At 44.8% G+C, this 13224-nt stretch overlaps 4 protein-coding genes and 2 non-coding genes across 6 annotated transcripts; 3 read left to right on the top strand and 3 right to left on the bottom strand.

Annotated features, from left to right (window-relative positions):
* Positions 1-467: 467 nt before the first annotated feature.
* Trnas-gcu (transfer RNA serine (anticodon GCU)) lies at positions 468-549 on the bottom strand. Its single transcript has one exon. It is a non-coding gene; the product is annotated as a tRNA-Ser (tRNA).
* Positions 550-917: 368 nt separating this feature from the next.
* On the bottom strand, positions 918-999 carry Trnas-gcu (transfer RNA serine (anticodon GCU)). The gene has a single exon. It is a non-coding gene; the product is annotated as a tRNA-Ser (tRNA).
* Positions 1000-2412: 1413 nt separating this feature from the next.
* On the top strand, positions 2413-4055 carry LOC128298128 (dynein regulatory complex subunit 5). The gene is made up of 3 exons (XM_053033867.1): positions 2413-3351; positions 3415-3550; positions 3627-4055. The coding sequence occupies exons 1-3, from the start codon at positions 2463-2465 to the stop codon at positions 3892-3894; spliced, it is 1293 nt and encodes a 430-aa protein (XP_052889827.1). The 5' UTR covers positions 2413-2462; the 3' UTR covers positions 3895-4055.
* A 540-nt stretch (positions 4056-4595) lies between these two features.
* On the top strand, positions 4596-8043 carry LOC128309683 (dnaJ homolog subfamily C member 3). The gene is made up of 3 exons (XM_053046125.1): positions 4596-4999; positions 5233-5343; positions 6005-8043. The coding sequence occupies exons 1-3, from the start codon at positions 4906-4908 to the stop codon at positions 7285-7287; spliced, it is 1488 nt and encodes a 495-aa protein (XP_052902085.1). The 5' UTR covers positions 4596-4905; the 3' UTR covers positions 7288-8043.
* Positions 8044-8252: 209 nt separating this feature from the next.
* On the bottom strand, positions 8253-9247 carry LOC128298347 (uncharacterized). The gene is made up of 3 exons (XM_053034097.1): positions 9081-9247; positions 8828-8992; positions 8253-8760 (listed from the first exon to the last, which is right to left on the bottom strand). The coding sequence occupies exons 1-3, from the start codon at positions 9226-9228 to the stop codon at positions 8462-8464; spliced, it is 612 nt and encodes a 203-aa protein (XP_052890057.1). The 5' UTR covers positions 9229-9247; the 3' UTR covers positions 8253-8461.
* Positions 9248-9813: 566 nt separating this feature from the next.
* Positions 9814-11032, top strand: LOC128310212 (60S ribosomal protein L35a). Its single transcript, XM_053046798.1, has 3 exons — positions 9814-9899; positions 10278-10816; positions 10904-11032. The coding sequence occupies exons 2-3, from the start codon at positions 10289-10291 to the stop codon at positions 10925-10927; spliced, it is 552 nt and encodes a 183-aa protein (XP_052902758.1). The 5' UTR covers positions 9814-9899; positions 10278-10288; the 3' UTR covers positions 10928-11032.
* Positions 11033-13224: the final 2192 nt, after the last annotated feature.

Here is a 13224-nt window from a genome sequence, read left to right as displayed (position 1 = left end):
AGAAAATGGTGTGCGTGTGTGTAAGCAAACAAAAGAAATTATAAAAGTAGACCACTGCACGCACACTGTACGCGGCAAGCAACAAACAAAACAAAAGTGCGTAGTTTGTCGTGCGAAAGGAAGCAAAAGCAACAAATTCATTCATTCTCGCAAACAAACAAGGAGCAAACAAAAGCAAGAGAAAGAGAGAATGAGTATATATGAATATAAATACCAAAAAAATATTATATAACAAGAAATAAATATATATATATATACATATATATTAAAATATGTGATTATACCACGGAAAGCTTTACCGCATGTTTATCTTCGTCATCTTCATTGTATTTAATTTTTTCGTGATACTTTTAAAGATGTTAGTATGTAATAGTATGATTATAGTATCATAATACTCTCTGTTGCCAGATGTTCTAATTTTGATCGGAAAAAAACAAAATTAGATCACGTGCAACATTAAAAACATGCGACGAGGATGGGATTCGAACCCACGCGTGCAGAGCACATTGGATTAGCAGTCCAACGCCTTAACCTCTCGGCCACCTCGTCCTGTGGGGGCCCCGGTTGCCCGCTTCAAACTACAAACGTGTTGTTTTTTTTTACTTTCTATTGTTATTTATACAAACAATAGTATTGGAAAATGTTAAACATTGCTTTTTGTTGTTGATATACTATTTAGTAGTAAATCTTTCCTATTGGGCGCTTGGTAAACCATTCAAAAACACTCGTATCGCGATTATGTAACAAAAAATGATTTTAAATTGAACAACAGTTATGTTCAAATGAAACAATAGCAGCATAATCAATCAAATTAAAAAAACACACTGTGATCAATGTAGTTTCCCCCCATACTGGGGTGTTGGTTGGGTGTGTGTAACGTAGAAACGTAAGAAAGAGAGAAAAAAGCAACTTTTCCCCGACGAGGATGGGATTCGAACCCACGCGTGCAGAGCACATTGGATTAGCAGTCCAACGCCTTAACCTCTCGGCCACCTCGTCATGTGCCTGAAGGTCACGCTAAGTGCCTATATTAACACGACTCGCTGATTCTCACTGCTACACAGTGTACATCCAACTAATCCGTTATGATTTCATTTTCCATTTTCTCCTGTTTTCGTCTCCCGGGTTTTCCACCCAACAGGAAAACGTAAATAAACTCCTACTTGGCTTAACCATTTCCTCTGCATTAGGTAAAGATTGAAATCAATAAAAAAAAGTTGAAAATGTGTGTGAGAAAAGGGATATTTCGATGTCTCAAAATAAATGTATACGCACACAGATGCCCTTTTACCATTCTGCCCTATATCCCGCCCATATGTTGTATCTCTGCCAAGGTCTTTACCGGTGGTTGAAGTCTGAACGAAACGGAAAACATAACAGATTAACGTCGTTTGGGGACATTGCAGGGGTGTGCAGGTCCGAACCAATAAAACCGCAGATGTGTTGTGTGCGCTCTGCTTTGTACAACGGCAGGCGTTAATCCTCTCGGTGATCGGTTGGACGTCATAATTTTCAAGAGGATTTCCGTCGCTGCGTCGATGGCCGCCAGGCAATAACAAATATAATACAAAAAACGGCATAAAACCATACTCCGTACGGGCCACCAGAGGGTAGGGTGTTTAATTTTAGCAAAATTGCACGCGACACAAGCCGTTCTCGCTGTTGAAGATGTGATGCGGCGATGGATTGAAGCAGATTTACACAGTTTTTTTTACTCCTTCTGATGACACCACCCTGATGATTGCTCTGCTGTACAGCAGAAGTCGCTCCGATCTTTTGTTAGTAACAGTGTAAAGCGAAGATGCATCCCTAACGAATTAGTAACGGTTTGTTTGAAGACGGTATCCTAATCAACGTACGACTAAGAAAAAAACCTTGGGTCATACGACACAAACCTTGCATGTCCGGCGACATGGACGATCAACAACATCACCAACCAAGACGCGACCAGACAGCTGCTGGGGCGTTAGCAAAGTCTACGTCGTCGACCCCGTGCAATTTTGTTTCCCCACTCCTTGCGGTTTGAATGGTGGAAAGCGATTGTGTGCGGGTTTTCCCCCCTGCACAATCGTACACCATTTCGAATTTTCTTCTCTCCCGTTGGTAGCATCGGCATATTCGGCGAGGGACGCGAGCAGTTGTTGTACCAGTGCCACAACAACCAGACGTAGTAGTGGAACGCGCTTTCTGCTACCTTTTCGCTTCCTTTTGCACCACAAACACACACAAGGAGTGCAACAAGTGGGTGGTGTAGGAAAGTTTGCAACCGGAAACGGTATCGATCAAACAGCGTGTGACGACACACAAATGTTGCCGTAAAGGGTGCGAGATCCGTTGCTTCAGAATGCGCAGAATTGTTTAGTGCGTCGGAACGCTTCTTACCGGGAAGAACAACCTTGCATAAGCGACATAGAGTGTGATTCGTGCGTCGGTGTACCACAAGTGCACCAAGTGTCTCAAGGATGAAGTACCCAAACACGCTGGACCTTAACACTTACCGGGCGTACATGTGTGCACGGCATCTAAATCGGGACAAGAGCCGCTTGCTCGATGCCATCAATCTCGACTGGGACCTGAACGTGCCGGAACCGCTGAAGATACTCTGCCTGCGAGCAGTGGCCGAAAATTGGATGACCGTGCCATACTTCCGGGAGCTGCCACTGTGCGAAGATCGCCAATATCTGCTCGATCTGCTCGACCTGAACTTCCCGCTCGATGTGCTTTGTGCCCGGGTGCGTAGTGATGCGTTCTGGAAGCGGGCGTTTCACCACCGGTGGCGCACGTTCGTGCCGATCGAGGTCGGTACGAAACCGTGGGTGCGGATCTACCTCGAGCAGCATCTGTCGGAGATGGTGGAGCATCTGAAGCCGAACGACTACGACCAGGAAGGGATCAAGAAGATTGTCGATCTCTGTTCGCCGTTCGTGCGGGAGTTGCGTATCGAGCGGCTGCAACCGTCCCTGTCGGACAACAGTGATCACGTGCCGCTCGATGTGGTGCTGGCGAACTTGCGACGACTACAGCGCATCAGCCTGACGTACGACGTGAAGGATGTGGGGCATAATTTCTTTCTCGGCTGTGCCACCATCACCGAGATGGATGTGAAGCTGATGACGCAAGGTCTGGAACGGTGCTGCGAGTTGACGGAGTTCCGGCTGCACAGCAGCAAGCTCGAACCGACGATGATGAAGCGTATCAGTGCGGCCCTCGGCAGGGGTTGTCCTAACTTGCGTACGATCGCGTTCCCGCACTGCCGCTGCGGGGACATTGGTTTGCGTGCGTTCTGCGAGCCGATCCATCCGAACTCGTTCCCCAACGTGCGCGAGGTTATACTGACCAACAACTTTTTGTGTAAGTGGCGCGGGTTTGCACACCTTTGTACTGACTTTTAATAAATGTTCCTTCCACCCACAGCCCCGGAGAGTGTGCAGGAGCTTACCTGGCGGTTGCGGCATCGTCAAATCGAAAAGTTAGATCTGCGGCTTAATCCCATCCTCACCGAGGGCGCCTCGTTCATAATGACGAGTGTGTTCTACATGCCGCTGCAAGAGTAAGCATTTTGGTTTTTCGTACAACACACCATTCTTTGCCAGTGTAATTGCGAACCGGTTCTCGTTTACTTGCAGGCTCAATCTTAGCTGCTGTTCCATCGATGAACAGATCGAGGAATATCTGCTGATGCTGATCCGTTTCAATTTCACCATCAAGCGGTTCGACATTTCGTCCAATCGCCTTACGCCGGCCATGGGCGAACGGTTGCTGCAGCGTGTCCACGAAAATAAAACACTCCAGCAGTTCGATTTGCGCAACACGGACATCTCGTACGATGTGCGGGCCATTATCGACGAGGTGATATTGGAGAATCGCGATCCGCACAGTTTGCACATGTTTTAGCCGACCGAAGAGAACGCACCGGCGCGGTATAGTTCGCGTCCTAAGCGAGCTATATTTGATGTCATCGTTGTTGTACGTAGTTTATGGACTTGAAGTATCATAACCTCTATTTTCGGAATCAACCCGAATGGACGGAGAAATATGTGTTAGACTATGACGAGCAGGATTTCTACGTGCCCTTTAGTAATGGTTCATAAATAAGAATCACGTGGTCTTAACTACTATTTGATGTAATTATTAATTTAAAGCATTATTTATCTTCTGGAAGTATGTAATTTGGAGATACTAAAGCTTAATAAAGATTTAGATCCCTCAAACAGGCTCTTTCTAAGTTAAAAAGTATTCACAGAAAGTACTAATTTAATTGTTTATTTTAAAACACGTGTTTGCCTCTTCAAACATCCAGTGTTTGTATCTTCAAGACTTTTAAACAGCATTTAAACAGCGTATGAGCTTCACCGTTTATTATTTAGATATTTTTTTTCTGTAACAGTATACGTATGTTTGTATAAAATATTCTATTCGGACTAGTTAAGCATTACAATTTTATAATTCACCAATTTTAAAATATTTCCTTTCGTAAAGTGTCATTTTAACCCTCGTTTAGAGCGCCCGTTGTGCCCTTACCTTTCCGACCAATCAGCGTTCAACACACATATTTCCAACTGTCACTGACGAGTGCAGATTGTCAACACGTAAATTTTGATCGGCTGAAAAAGCTAAAACAAGGAACAAAATCGTCGTTTGTGTTATCAATTCTCCTCGTTCGCGGTGGGTTAGGATATTGAGCGATGCAGACGATCGCAAAACATTGCCCGTGGATGCAGTGAACCGTTCCGTAGCAAACATATCAAAGAGTGCTGTGAGTTCTAGCTTAGCTCCAAAGTCAATCAAAACCCGCGTACGAGACTTTCCGGTTGGTCCCCAAGAGAAAAAGTGGTTGTTGAAGGAAAAGAAACCTAGAGAAGCATATTATTTTACGGGTGAAGACGGAGCAAATACGGGTTGCAAATGTTGTTAAATATTCACGACTCGTCACAGCTGGCCGATAGCCGACGGTTAGGAACCGTGCTCTTATTCCTATTAATAGAACTGTTTTTCGAAGGTAAGCTTTGGGTTTCCCTACTATTGGGCTGGGGGCTGGGGGTGGATCCCGTTCCCACGCAACGGTACTGACGTGTCCCGTACTGCAGCCAAACAAACCGCACGGTGGTGCCTAATCTACAGTGTCTTCGCCCGAAAGCTTAATGCAATTAACATAACAAACATACATTTTAACATAGCCTGCAGTTTCCGGACATGAGCTTGAATGAGTTTAAACATTAATCTCCATTGCAGGGGCCGAAACTGCCTCACAAGCTGAAATCGATCGGCATCTAGAGATTGGTAGAGACTTCTTGGCCCGAGGTCAGCTATCGGATGCGTTAACGCACTATCATGCGGCAGTGGGTAAGTAGTGTAGAAATCGTGCACAGCTTAACACGGTCATTTCCATGGTGAAACCGTACGGTTCATAATTAAATCGTTGTGCAGTGCCTGCTGTACTGGTAGATTTACAGCTCAAAGCAGGCTGGTTGGGACACACGCGCATTGTTTATGTTGCAAACGCACGTTTGTCAGCTGATTGTTATGGAATGCCTTCTCTGACATTGTGTTAAATGTGTTAAAGGTGAACCTAAAACGGAATTATATTTTATAAAACGCATGTGTGTTAATGTGTCACTTGTGCAAATGGTAATAACTAAATCAAATTGCGTTCGATTGTGTTCTGTTTAGGGGCTAAGATTATTTGCACAAGTGAAAAACGTTCGTTTGCCTTTAAACACATTCACACTCGTCAGCATACGAACGGTTATCACTATCAGTATCAGACACGTACTGTTTTCCCTTTTTGTTGTTGTTTTGTTTGCACTGTCTGTTTCAAGTGACGTGTCCTTTGGACACGGTTACTTTGGAACATTTCGATTATGAACCGGGGGTCTAATGGTTTATGATGATAAGTAGCCATGCACAACGATACATCAATATTTCAACCCCAATTTATCAAAACTCATTTTCTCTTTCTCTCGCTCTTATTTCCGATTTCGGTATCCGCGGTATCCATCTGCAGAGGGCGACCCGAACAACTACCTTACCTACTTTAAGCGTGGCACAGTTTACTTCGCCCTCGGGAAGGCCAAATTTGCAATTAGCGACTTTACGCGCGTGCTCGACCTGAAGCCCGACTTCATGGCGGCCCGGGCACAGCGTGGTTCCGTGTACCTGAAGATGGGCGACTTCGAGAACGCCGAGATGGATCTGATGGTGGTGCTGCGCATGGATCCACACAACCCGGAGGCAAACATGCACTTTAGCCGCATTGGACCGGCCCGCGACCAGTGGGTGCTGTGCGTGGATTTGATGGAACGGGGCGATTTTAACACGGCCATCGCGCTGCTAACACAGCTGCTCGAAGTGTGTCCCTGGTCGGTGCCGATCCGGGAGTCGCGTGCCCAAATGTACCTACGCATCGGTGACCGAATGGCGGCGGTAAGTGATTTCCGCTCGGTGAACCGACTGTCCCAGGACAGCACGGAAGGATACTATCAGCTGGCGCGCATCCTGTACGACATTGGTGATTCTGGTGCGGCACTGAAGGAGATCCGTGAGTGCCTCAAACTAGACCCCGAACACAAAGACTGCTTCCCGTTTTACAAGAAAATCAAAAAGATCGACAAAGTGTACGTGGATGCACAACAGGCACAGGAAGAGCAGCGATACGCGGACTGTATTGCCGGAGGCGAGAAGCTAGTCAAGCTGGAACCGGACGTACCGATGATTGTGTACAATGGTAAGCAGCTGCTGTGCAGCTGTCTGGTAAAGGAGGAAGAGTTCACTGATGCTGTCGTACGGTGCCGGGAGGCGCTCGACATCTATCCCGATCCGGAGGTGATGTGTGACCGGGCCGAAGCGTTGATAGGTGCGGAGATGTATGACGAGGCCATCGCACAGTACCGCGAGGCGCTCGAGATTAACGACAATCTGCAGCGGGCAAAGGATGGCATCGAACATGCGCAGCGCGTCCAGAAGCAGAGCGAGCGCCGAGACTATTACAAAATTCTCAACGTAAAGCGAACCGCCACGAAGCAGGAAATTGTGAAAGCATACCGAAAAGCGGCCCAAAAGTGGCACCCGGACAATTTCCAGGGCGATCAAAAGAAAATGGCCGAAAAGAAATTCATCGACGTCGCGGCTGCGAAGGAGGTGCTGACGGATCCGGAAAAGAGGAGACAGTTCGACGCCGGGCAGGATCCGCTGGACCCCGAAGCAGGCCGAAATGGGTTCGGTGGAGGTAATCCTTTCCATCACTTCCATCACGGGTCACCCTTCCAGTTTAAGTTCCACTTTACGTAATGTGGTCGAACGGTTCTGTACTTCCTTCCTGCGCGCGCTCCGCAAACAAAGCCCTTCCTTTTCGTTCCTTTCGTTAGTTAGTTATCGCTGTCGGTCGGACGGTGCGGTGCATTGTCACACCGGACAGCAGAAGGAAACAGGAAAATCATGCAACCCCATTTGCGACAGGCTCTCAGGTGATCATTTTTGCATACTTCGCTAGGGAATGTGTGGTTGGAGCATGAAAGCTCACTTACGTTTAGATACAGTTCTGTGCATATACAGAGCTCTAACCGGAAACAACGTGTGCCAGCTTTAATTTATTTTTCGTCCGATAGGCCTTTTGTTTACGCTGTACAAATTCACACAATTGATGAAAGATTAATTTTAACAGCAACTTTCGACACTCTTTGCAGCACGTGGTACGGAAGAATGAAATTGGCCAATAAAGCAAAACCATTTATCTTTTGTAAACTGTAAAGTTTTTAGTGAAACAGTTCTCGTTAGCAGTGGGGATCACTCAAGCGAAGCAATAGTGATGCGCACCCGTATATGGTTCATAAATTACCGCTAAGGCAAACAAGTACGGCAGAAAAGGGAACATGCATTCTCTATTAGAAAAAAAGGGCACCTGTCGATAGACTGAAACGGTTGATGATGCGAGAGATCGAACGAAGCATAAGAAAAGGCTTGTTAACGTGTTTTGTACATATTAATACCGCTTTGGTCACAATCTAAAAGCTAAAACAATATAATAAACCTCTTAGTGATATTAGTACGGAGAATGTTGTGTGTAATGTGTTGTTTTTGTACTTCAGCTGAATACGCTTTAGAGACGTTGGTCCTCTAGACAAATTTTCGTAATCATTAGTAAATTATTTGCAAACTCTGTTTAAAGGTCCTAAGCTATAGGTTTATCTCGAAAACACAAGTAATTAAGCAAACAAGAATATTTTTATCCTAGCGGTAGGTATGTATTTTTCTCGTCAACCAATCAAAAGTAATGCTTTACAAAAAGCAGTTTTTGTTTGTTAATTTTTCTGGTTCATTCTCTCATATTAATGCAGATTTCTATTAAATTCGCTTCAAATACTTTAACTAATTGAACATCCACGGCCACGGACGTATACAAAAGCATTTTTATGTTATTTTTATTTTTTATGTTATAAATTAGTTATTCCTAATGTGTTGTCTCTTAAACGCCTTGCACATCTTCTCTATGCGCTGGTTGAAAATCTTTCAACACGTTCAGTATAGCTATGCGCGCAGCCAATTCATTTCCCTTGGGAACAGAATTTAAGATACCTACTAAGCTGAGCGCAAAATAATAATTACTTTCATTGCTTATATCTACAACCGGAACTTTTGGCGTGATTTTCTCCACCCTCGGCGATACGGACGTGTTGCAGGACCAATCGCATGTTTCCTCCTTCATGGGCTCATTATGCTCGATTGACGTGTCTAGCGGAGGTACCTGAATGCTGATCGGATCGCCTGCAAACAAACCAACAAACATGTACAAAGAGAATGGGTTTGATTTATACTAACGCAATACAATTACCTTCAACAAAGTTTTGGCTGCCAAATGGTGATTCTGGCAGCTTGTAACTTTCCGCAAGAAAACTTAATCGTTTAAAATGCTTCCATTTCGATTTACCGGCGTACAAACGAATCTCTCTACGATATTGGCCACGTAGTGCATGCCACTTTTTCTTCAGAACGTGAACTACAATGATAATCAAATATTTCATGAAAGTAAAGTGCAGTAGGATATGCTACCGTCGCGAGAGCGGCAGGTAACAGCAAAAGCTTACCATCCGTTTCTAGCAGATTACTGATCTCCTTCCAGATTGTTTTGTCTGCGATTCGGTTATTGTATAGCGAATCATCTTTGCACCACACTGCGGGTTGTCTTTTTATGAGTTCTATAAATTTTGCATCACTATATGCCGGGTTTTGCATGCTGCTAAACGTAGGAAGAACTTATTGCGCTCAAATTAGGACTGAAGCATAAACTAAACGAAAACATAAACAGAAGTGGTTTGTCAAGGTGAAGAGTGCACAGGTGTGCTGACGCACAGTATTTTGAACGTTCGAACATAATTTGGAGGAGCAAAATCATTTATTTCAAAATGCGATGCCCGACAACCTCGATCTCGCCCAAAATAAGAATTTATTCTACTCATTATACACTGCAAACCCACAGTTCAAGCCGGAAAACAGACATATCAGATCGAATCAAACTGTATTGTGCGATGTCGCGTTTGACTGAAATGTTTCTTGCTGTCTGATGGAACTCTTTCGAACATTTCTGTGCATTTATTCAAGTCCCTATGCTGGTGCTCTGAATCATAGGGTGTGCCTTGGTTTTATAAAAATTATATCACAGCTAAACGTTGGCAAATTGTTCCATCTACAAGCTGAAAAAAAAATCCTTCACCACACGGATCAGAAGGAATATGCAAAATTACCCTTCGCCAAGAAATCAACCCGACCGCATATCTGTATCACAGTTTGCTGTCAACTGAAAGCGGAAGCAGTACAAACGTCAAATGACAGTAGCCTGCGACCGCTGCTCTTGTCTCTCTCTTTTTCCGGCATCGTGTATGCTAGCTGGACACATTTTGTTTGAGGTAGAGTCAAAAATTTGCGTAAATACCTATGAAACTCGTCGTATCTGGAAGCAAAACGTGCAGAAATTATCCCTCATGGTGCGAAGCTTTTGGTGCACCCGATTTTAGATTGTGAAATCCTGCCAAAAGCTGTGAAAAACAGTGCTAATATATGATTGTTGACAATCGAATTGTGCCGGAGGAGGAAGCGTTTTGCCGTGTTTCTTGAACCATGATACGTGAATTTCATTCGAAAGTGATAATCTGAACGGCAGCAATAGTGTTCTTAATTGCGCCAGCTTATGGGAGCGGATACGACTTTTATCTTGGATATTTCTCTCGCATTGTTCCATAAGTTCCACGCGCTAATAATGTTCCTTTACCTTTGTTCCATTGTAGCCTAATTGAACATGGCTGATACTGCCGCCGCCGCTAAGAAGCCGGCCAAGAAGGTCGCCACAAAGAAGACCGCAGCAAAGGCTGATGCTGGAGCGAAGCCTGAAGTTGCGAAGGCCGCCCCGAAAGGAGACCGCAAGTCCCGCCAAACTCCGGAAGCTATTCGTGCCCGTGTCAAGCGGGCAAAGGAACTGCGCACCCCGAAACCTAGCCTGCCGCGCCCGAAGAAGAGCTACGGACGGCTGTGGGCCAAGGCTGTGTTTACCGGTTACAAGCGTGGTCTGCGCAATCAGCATGAGGGGCATGCACTGCTGAAGATTGAAGGTTGCCGCAACCGTAAGAACGTCCTGTTTTACATCGGCAAGCGGTGCGTGTACGTGTACCGTGGCAAGGTAAAGCGTAGCCATCCGGGTAGCAACAAGAAGTCCACCATCCGCGCAATCTGGGGCAAGATTACCCGTTCGCACGGTAACAGCGGCAGTGTACGCGCACGGTTCCGCTCCAACCTGCCCGGACACGCCATGGGCCATCGCATTCGAATCGTGAGTATCGAATCTAGCTTAGAATAGAATCCGGGACAGTCAAACATAATTAACACAAACGTTTTCTCCGTGCCTTTTCTTTTGCAGATGCTTTACCCGTCTCGTGTCTAAGCACATTAAGTCGTGTGTACATTTATAATGGGATCCCCAACAATAAAAGAGCGAGTGACGAAGTGAACCTCCTGGAAAGATACCTGTGTAGTGTGTTCCTTTTTGTTTAATGTCACCGGAAGGTTTTAGTGAAAAATGAGATTAACCTATGCAGCTTACGATTAAAAGAAAGCAATGTTCGACAGCTGTTTTTTCGCAACAATGTTCGGAGTCAATTTGAAGTACTAGGATGGCTCGCTCTCTACACGAAAAATAACCCAACACATAGCTGAAGATAATTTGTGAAATTAACTCATTCGTAGCCATAAACATTTAAGCAACCGTAGATCGACCAGTTCTAAGATCGGCGATGGCTTCCCCAATGAATGAATTCCAAATTCCACCACAACAGAGTCTAAGGGTCCTGGAGAATGAATGTATCTTCTCTTGTAAAAAGTACGCATTAGCTCATACCGTGTAATTTCTATGCATACACTGCACCCTTCGTTGCATTAGGCGTCATTATCTTACTGGTATTTGTGTATGAATGCCGATTCTGATTTTATTTACGAGATGGGACCGTGTTCTTGGCCCGCACACAATTGTGTACGTTATACTGGTTAGACCAAAGGTCACCAATCTGTTTCCAGGAACCTACACTTTCGACTGCATCTAATCTCCGACAGCCAACAAGTTAGCTCCACTTGTTCCAGCCAATAAGTTTGCTATGCTTCTCGCTTTCTTCCAGCAGATTTCTGGTAGGGCATAAGTCCGACATCACGTGCACCATCCATCGTCTTCTTCCGGCGTTCGAATTCTCCTTTCCTACTCGCCTTGTTCGTAAATGCTTCCATAGGTAGTCCGCAGCACCTGGCCCTTCAAAACTGGCACTCTTCGTTCGTATCTTCCTAGGCTCACGTTACTAGACAATAACCGACAATGCAATAAATTCGTTCTGGATCATAGGAGTTTATGAAACCTTTAATGTCAACACGATTCCCCATAACAATGCGTCTCCGAATTTCGTTGCGTAAATTGTTGTACGAAATTACGATTCCACCAAAATAGCAGAATTCATCTACTACCGCGAAATAGTCACCGTCAGCTGATACTCTACAGGCCGGGGGGCCCAATAACAGGTAGTGTCTCCGGCACGCAAGTCCGCAATTCACATGCCGGCTTCCAGTGTTATGTTGCATAGCAAACAGGAGCTGGACCGCCTTGAAATTGATGTTTATGTGGTGCGTTATCGTGGAATCTTATTTCTACTAGCATTTTTTTAAACCCAGCTGCAAGCATTCAGGACATCCATGAATTGGATTTAACATCGGATTGGAAAAGTTGGTTCATTGAAGGTAAGTAAACTGTAGTAGCCAAACCGATCTTTCGTACGAAAGGAACGGTATGAAACCTCATTGGAACAGCTCCACCGTAGCAAAGCAAACGATTTGATTACTTGGTAAAATTAAACCTAGTAAATCAAAAACGTCAAGGATGACCAAGTAGGGACGATGCCCCAAGAAAAAAAGGCACTATTATATTTATCTCTAGCATAGATTCTGCGAAATTACTCACGGACTAATAATACCGTTCTAATAAATCGTGACTTCGACTGCTTCGACAGCAGCATGAACAAATTTGCGATATTTAGCGAACACACGGCGTAACTCCATGCCTATAATCAGATTATCGTTCAATTTCCACAAACTAACAAATAAGAATTAAACCACATTGATGAAATGAATGTGTTCATTTCAGTTTTGTACTCGTGTGCCTCACAAAAACGCACTCTTCTCATCGCCATGGATCGATCGGATGGCATCAAAGTGAATGGAAAAAAATGTATCAGTTATCTTCTTTACACCTTACGCCTCGCGTCCACCGGTCATTTTTGAAAGGCATGCTAATCCATCAAAAACTAATTAGGAAATTGGACTCTACACCGGTGCACCGGTCGTCTCACACGATGAGACAACACACTTTAGCCCATCGTCGTTCGTCCTTGTGCAAGGACGTTAGGGACGTTGGACGTTGCGCTTGTACGGTATATTAATCAAAATACGCTCAAACATTGATGAAACGAAGAAATGAACGCAGACGACTAGTCAGAACCGCTGTTGTTTGACCGATAAATTAAAGTATCAAAAAATGATTTAAAGTCCCCAATCGAATGGCAATTACCGGTACGGTTACACGCTCCTTTCGGCCATTCTTATGCGCGGGGGTGGTTCACGCGTGTGTTTTTAGCAGAGATAGGTGCTCATTTGCATCATCTTATGTAATTCTTCAATTTATGCTGTGGGTGGTGGAACCGTGCT

Source organism: Anopheles moucheti, chromosome 2, assembly GCF_943734755.1.
Source record: "Anopheles moucheti chromosome 2, idAnoMoucSN_F20_07, whole genome shotgun sequence".
NCBI classification, from domain to species: Eukaryota; Metazoa; Arthropoda; class Insecta; order Diptera; family Culicidae; genus Anopheles; species Anopheles moucheti.
This window is presented reverse-complemented; position numbering and strand designations above follow the sequence as displayed.

Bases quoted from the DNA above. Each gene is read 5' to 3' on its own strand.
- LOC128298128 (XM_053033867.1), top strand. From the start codon at position 2,463: ATGAAGTACCCAAACACGCTGGACCTTAACACTTACCGGGCGTACATG. The intron at 3,352-3,414 runs GTAAGTGGCGCG...TTCCACCCACAG, and splicing joins ACTGACCAACAACTTTTTGT to CCCCGGAGAGTGTGCAGGAG. The intron at 3,551-3,626 runs GTAAGCATTTTG...GTTTACTTGCAG, and splicing joins TTCTACATGCCGCTGCAAGA to GCTCAATCTTAGCTGCTGTT.
- LOC128309683 (XM_053046125.1), top strand. From the start codon at position 4,906: ATGTTGTTAAATATTCACGACTCGTCACAGCTGGCCGATAGCCGACGG. The intron at 5,000-5,232 runs GTAAGCTTTGGG...TCTCCATTGCAG, and splicing joins AATAGAACTGTTTTTCGAAG to GGGCCGAAACTGCCTCACAA. The intron at 5,344-6,004 runs GTAAGTAGTGTA...ATCCATCTGCAG, and splicing joins GCACTATCATGCGGCAGTGG to AGGGCGACCCGAACAACTAC.
- LOC128298347 (XM_053034097.1), bottom strand. From the start codon at position 9,228: ATGCAAAACCCGGCATATAGTGATGCAAAATTTATAGAACTCATAAAA. The intron at 8,993-9,080 runs GTAAGCTTTTGC...TTATCATTGTAG, and splicing joins TAATCTGCTAGAAACGGATG to TTCACGTTCTGAAGAAAAAG. The intron at 8,761-8,827 runs GTAATTGTATTG...GTTTGTTTGCAG, and splicing joins CAGCCAAAACTTTGTTGAAG to GCGATCCGATCAGCATTCAG.
- LOC128310212 (XM_053046798.1), top strand. From the start codon at position 10,289: ATGGCTGATACTGCCGCCGCCGCTAAGAAGCCGGCCAAGAAGGTCGCC. The intron at 10,817-10,903 runs GTGAGTATCGAA...TTTCTTTTGCAG, and splicing joins TGGGCCATCGCATTCGAATC to ATGCTTTACCCGTCTCGTGT.